General features: G+C 37.2%; 1 protein-coding gene across 1 annotated transcript; it reads left to right on the forward strand.

Moving 5' to 3' along the window:
* Positions 1-850: 850 nt before the first annotated feature.
* On the forward strand, positions 851-1,663 carry LOC309401470 (olfactory receptor 5A1-like; the record flags this gene model as incomplete). The annotated part of the gene is made up of 1 exon (XM_081970534.1): positions 851-1,663. The coding sequence occupies one exon, from the start codon at positions 851-853 to the stop codon at positions 1,661-1,663; it is 813 nt and encodes a 270-aa protein (XP_081826660.1).
* Between the last annotated feature and the right edge of the window lie 5,227 nt (positions 1,664-6,890).

Consider the following 6,890-nt stretch of genomic DNA (forward strand, 5'->3'; position numbering starts at 1 on the left):
AAGAGTAATCTTATCAAAATCAATGGACATTTTCCCACTTTTAAAAGAAACAATAATGTATATATCACATCTATTTATATTTTCCAAAATGTTCAAGCTGCTTTTGCCAATTTTTCACAATAGCCACCTTCATATGTCATTTGGTGACATATGAATTAAGGTAAAGAAAATATCAGCAGGATTAATAGTTACCAGTTGTCACTTGGATCAGAGGGAAGGAAAGGGAAAGGAAAGGAAAGGAAAGGAAGGAAAGGGAGCGAATCCTGCCAAAATATTGCTAGGACAATAATTTAACATTTTAGGTTTGAAGGTCTGAAAACCTGTGCATTATGAACATTTGAAATATGTAGTTATTTATAGTTATCTTTTCCTTATGACTATTTTTAGACAATGCCTTTCTAGCAGATAAAGAGGACTTTATTTCAAATACATGTCTTATTCATATGCAATAGCCTTTATTTCTATGCAGTAAAGTTGGAGTATGTCGCACTTCATAAATGCACAAATTGATGTCCAGATACAGTTAAGAACAAGTATATTTTGGAATAATTAATGAATTAAAATGTAATGAAACTATCTAAGCTCATCATGAAATTGAAGGAGCAACCTTTAAATTCAGTCAGCATAATACATTTTCATGTAGTTTTCAACATTATTTCAACAATGTTTGAAGGTTCATAATTTTTTCCTTTCTTTCCTCATAGATCCTATGATTCTTAAATCATCTGATCTAAAAAATCAATCTATGATAACAGATTTTATTCTGTTGGGTCTCTCCAATGATCCACTGTTACAGAATGTTCTTCTTCTCTTGTTCATGATCATTTATTTATTCACAATTTTGGGCAATATGGTTATTATACTGCTTATCAAGTCTGATCTTCATCTTCAGGCCCCCATGTTCTTCTTTATCAGCCATTTAGCTTTTGTTGACATCTGCTATTCTTCAGTCACTGTTCCCAAGATGCTGGCAAACTTCCTAGTGAAGCAGAAAACAATTTCCTGGGAAGGATGCATTGCACAGATTTCTTTCTTTTTCCAAATTGCTTGTACAGAAGTATGTATCCTCTCAGCAATGGGTTATGACCGATATGTAGCTATATGTGACCCCCTGCATTACAGCAGATACTTGACAAGGGAGATATGTAATAAAATTGTGGGTGCAGCTTGGCTCCTGGGTTTCTTTTATTCTATGGTGAATGTAGTACCATTGCAAAATCTTCGTTTTTGTGGCAACAATGTAATTAGACACTATACTTGTGAACTTCCTACACTTTTGGCCTTGTCACGTGCAAACACCTTTACTAATTATATTATTCTTTTAATATCTGTGTTGCTGTTTGGTTTCAGTTCATTTCTTACAACACTTATCTCTTATATTTACATTATTTTAACAATCCTGAAAATTAAATCAGCAAGAGGCAGGCAGAAAGCTTTTTCCACATGCAGCTCCCATCTCATTGTTCTGGGTTTATTTTACATTTCTGGTTTGATTCGCTATATGAAGCCAAGTTCAGAATCACTCATGGATCTGGACAAAGTGATTTCTATTCAGTATAGGATTATAACTCCAATGTTAAACCCAATTATATACAGCCTGAAGAACAAAGATATCAGATCTGTTCTATTTAAAATGTTTGGAAAGTTTAGGCCTATTCCATGAACTTGCAGCAATATGAAGAGCTGTTAATATTTGTACAAATCCACCACTCAGTAAGAAAAAAAAAAGATTAATATTCTAGCAGGTCAGAATGCATTGGCCTGATGGTTAAGAAACTGGGCTTGTTGACTGGAAGATCAACAATTTGAGACCCAAGTGATAGAATGAGTGTCCATCTCCTGACAGTCTAGTAATTATAAAGCATTCAAATGCAAGTTAACAAATAGGTATCACTTCACTTGGAAGTTAACAGCATTCCATGCACTTCAGTATATAGTCATGCTAGCTACATCACCATAGAAGCATCCTTGAATAAAACTGGCTCCCGCAGCTAGGAAATGGAATTTAGCACTGCCCTGTAGAGTGAGACACAATTGGACAGGGATAATCTTTACCTTTACCAGGTATAGTCTCCCAGTATTGTGCTGCTGAATTAATGTGCAGTGATCCAATCAAAACAAGGTAGGCATTGTGTGTGTGTGTGTGTGTGTGTGTGTGTGTGTGTACGTGAATCTTATTTATCAGTAAAAAATGCTGTTAAAGCATATACCCCTAATAAAATATCATTTTAAAAAAATCATATATCTCAAACTATATTTATGCTATAGCATATATTTTAAATGTTATTCTAAATATTTATTCATAAGCAGGTGTTAATGCATTTATACAAACTGCTGCATATTTAAAGTAAACAAGAATGCAATATATTCTGCACCATGTTATGATATGATTTTTTAACATTGAAAACCATCATTTTGTGTCAAAAGTTAAAAGTATATCTGATATTTGTGAATGTATATTTAAAGGTGATGATTTAAAGTGATTCAATGAACAGTGTATCTTTTGTTGTTGTTGCTATTTAAAGTTTTTGAAGATAAGATGGAAAGCTGAAGAGATATACCTGAACATTTTAATGATTCAGGTTTAAATAAAATGCTCTACATATTCTTCATGCTGCAGTTTTTAATTTCTTCTGTTGTTTTACTGGATTTCTAGCCATAAACCATGTAATTTGGTTCAGATGAAGTGGCTTTGTGGATTTTAAAGGATATGTTATGAACCAACAAAAGTCATATTCCTTCTCATATGATAAAGCAGACTCAATTAAGAAATGATTTTTTTAAAAAAAGAAATGATAGTGAGACTATATTGATGGATGTACAACGAGATAATGCATTTTAGCCAAGATGAGCTTAATCTCAAATTAAAAGAAGAACTGGAATCAGAAGGACATCCTTGCCATTGGTTTGCCTAAGGAAAAATATAATTTAGACAAGAAAAATGATGGGTTTGAATTTGTAAAAAAAAAAATTGCTATGATATACTAATGATTAATATATTATTGCTAAGGATCAGAATTTTTTGTTGAAATTGAATTTGAAAACTAAATATGTTAAACTCTGTATGATTCAGTGGGCAGGGAATTTTGGATAGCATATAATGCTTGAGTAATGGGAAAATATGTGGATGAATGGTTTAAAATTTACATTGAAATACAGGTTGAGATGTTTCTTATACAGTATATAAAATCATTGGTGCTTAACATCTGATAAAGTGTATTAGTTGAATAAAGATTTCTCAAATGTATGTTGGAGGTATAATTTTAAACAAGGAACTTTTTACCATTTTTTGTGGACTTGTGTTAAAGCAAAGAAATATTGCGCCCATAAAGGTAAAGGTTCCCCTTGCACACATGTGCTAGTCATTCCTGACTATAGGGGACAGCGCTCATCTCTGTTTCAAAGCTGAAGGGCCAGTGCTGTTCGAAGATATCTCTGTGGTTATGTGACCAGTATGACTAAATGCCAAAGGTGCATGAAATGCTGTTACCTTCCCACCAAAATGGTCCTTAGTTTTCTACTTGCATTTTTATGTGCTTTTGAACTGCTAGGTTGGCAGAAACTGGGACAAGAAATGGGAGCGCACTCCGCTATGCAGTGCTAGAGATTCAAACTGCCGAACAGTTGACCTTTCAATTAACAAGCTCAGCGTCTTAGCCACTGAGCCACTGTGTCCCTTGGGATATTGGGTATATTTGGTATTGGGTATCCCTTGGGATGTTGGGTATGGATATTGGGCCCATGTCCATGTTATAATGAAGAAGATTTTTAAAACTAACATAAAATGGAAACCCAATATTTTTCTTATAGGATAATTAGATAAAAAGTTGGGGGAAATAAAACTTTATTATTGCATATGTTGATTTCAGCAAAAAAATGCATAGAAATGAAAAAAAATCAATACCCACAACACAGGGAAAAATGATGAAGCTGGGAGAAATGGCAAAATTGATTATTTGCAATGAGAGAAAAGAATGTATCCAGTTTTATTTCTACTTAGAAACTGCTTCTGAACTTTTTGCTCGAGACAGAAAAAATAAATCAATTGGCATTGGATTTTCCTGGTTAATACAGCTTGTTGTTATAAAAATGGTTAGTATTTCCTAAGCTGATGAAATAGAATGTTGAAAGTATAGCCCTGGTATCGCCAACAAAGTGAGGCGAGCCTGTGGTTTAGAAGTTAATATATCTACCTAATATGCAAGTTAATATATCTACCTAATATGAAAGGGACGTGGTGACTCAGTGGCTAGGATGCTGAGCTTGTTGAACAGAAAGTCGCCAGCTCAGCGGTTTGAATCCCTAGCACTGCATATGGAGTGAGTTCCCTTTACTTGTCCCAGCTTCTGCCAACCTAGCAGTTCGAAAGCACGCAAAAATGCAAGAAGAAAAATAGGAGCCACCTTTGGTGGGAAGGTAGCAATGTTTCATGCAACTTTGCCATTTAGTTATGCCAGTCACATGTCGGGCTGGCTCTTCGGCTTTGAAACAGAGATGAGCACCGCCCCCTAGAGTTGGGAATGACTAGCACATATGTGCAAGGGGAACTTTACCTTTAAAATGTGTAAGTAGCCTAGGTTTGAATCCTAGTACGGTATGGCTAGCTGATGAGAGCTAAATACCTTGAAATAGATCTATACTAATCTCCCTTTATTTCTTTGTTGGTAAACATAAATTCAACATTGAATGTTGAGACTAATTATATCCTGTTCTTTACTGCACTAAAACATTTTAGAAGTCAATACTTATTTTTCTTTCCTCCTGTACCTACACCTTTTTCTCCTGTTTTTCTCCCTTCCTCATTTTCTTATCATCTTTATTTTCATCTGCATTTGTTTATTGATACTTTTAATAACAATTCTTGTAAAAAAAATCAGGTTTTGTTGTTCCAAACATGCTGACAAAGTTATTACAAATCAGAAAATCTTCCAGGGAAGGATACATTGCACAGATTTTCTTTTTTCATCCTCTCAGCGTAATTTGTGATTCCCTGCATTTGATAAAATAGATATACAACAAAATAGTGGGTGATACTTGGCTCCTGGCTTTCAGGAAATGTCCTCCATTTGTTAAATTTACACTTTTGTATTAATATCACCAGACAGTATTATTGTGAGCTTTCTTCACTCTTGCCCTTGTTTGTGCAGGGGCTCTAATATTCTTGTTCTAATATTTGTATTGGTATTTAATTTTAGCTCATTTTCACCCTTCTTTCTTACATCCATATTGTTTCTGCCATTCTAAAAACTGATTCAGCAAAAGATAGAAAGCAATCTTTTCCACATGTAGCTGCTGTCTCATTGTGGTGGGGTTATTTTATATTACAGCTTTGTCTCTTACATTTACATAATTTTAACAATCCTAAAAATTATTAATATGATTTCATCCATTCTCAAAATAAAATAATCAGAAGGCAAAGAGAAAGATCTTTCTACATTTGGCTCCTGTTTTATTTTTATGGGAAGTCAAGTTTAGAATCACTCATGGATCTGGACACGTGATTAGTATTCAATATAGAATTTTAACTCCAATGTTAAACCTGATCATATAAAGCCTGAAAAACAAACAGATTTTATCTGACACTCACTGAAAACCTGGCGTTGCCTGGGTATTTATTTATAGGGGAAAAATGTCTGAACCAAACATAATTTCTAATGTTGGATTTTGCCCCTTACCAGAGGGAGCTTGTGGAGTACTATGAAGCTGTTACCATGGCAATTCCACTCCACAGTAGAAGCCATTTTAGGGCAGAACAGGCTGTATCTTTACAGAATGCACACCCGAGACAGGGTTGAAATACATCCAGTTCGAACTGGTTCATCTGAACCCGTAGTAAAAAAATTGCTACCGGTTCAGGCAAAATAGTATTTCTGGTGATCAGCTGTGATGCATGTTTATATCATGCTAGAAAGCAGGATTTCCTTCTTTCTAGTTAATCTAAATCACGTAGCACAGCAGATTTCCCCCTACTTAACTTTGCAGGTGTGCTCAGAAGCAGGCTCTGCTCATCCACCCAGATGTCATCACATCTGTTTTTTATGCTCTCTTTATGCACAGAAGATCCTGTGCATGCATGGAAGTGGGCACATGCTCACATTTGTGAAACAGTAGTGAAGATAAGTAGATTTCACCCCTGCCCTGAAGAGTTTTAGGGATGTCTTACCCCCACAATATTTTTTCCAGAGAATAAGTCATCTGTATACTATTGCTCTAGGTCTGTGATGGCGAACCTATGGCACGCGTGCCACAAGCGGCACGCGGAGCCATTTGTCAGGGCACGTGAGGCGCTGCCCTGTCAGCTGGCCAGCGCGCGCATGCGCGCTGGCCAGCTGACAGGGCAGCGCCTCACGTGCCCTGACAAATGGCTGAGTTCACCTTTTTAAAAGCTATTTTTCGCCTTCCCCAGGCTCCAGAGACTTTATAGGAGCCTGGGGAGTGCGAAAAGAGCCTCCCCCGGCCCCCCCGGAGGCTTCAGGGAACGTCCGGAGGCTTCCCTGAAGACTTTGGAATGTTTAAAACCACCCTCCGAGCAACCCGGAAGTGACTTCTGGGTTGCTCGGAGGGCAGTTTTAAACGTTCCAAAGTCTTCAGGGAAGCCTCCAGGGGGGCGGGGGAGGCTCTTTTCGCCCTCCCCAGGCTCCTATAAAGCCTCTGGAGCCTAATGAGGGCGAAAAAAGCATGTAAAAATGGGGGGGGGTGTTGTGCGCGCATGGGCACTGGGGGGGGCGCATTGCATTATGGGTGTGGCACGCCCGCACATGACCCCCCCACGCTCCCCCCACTTGTGGCACGCGAGCCAAAAAAGGTTCGCCATCGCTGCTCTAGGTGTTCCAGAGTTATGCTGGAATGCACACATGCACACACACGCACTCACACACAATTTCAACAGT

This window comes from Natrix helvetica (assembly GCF_964273705.1).
Source record: "Natrix helvetica genome assembly, chromosome: Z".
NCBI classification, from domain to species: Eukaryota; Metazoa; Chordata; class Lepidosauria; order Squamata; family Natricidae; genus Natrix; species Natrix helvetica.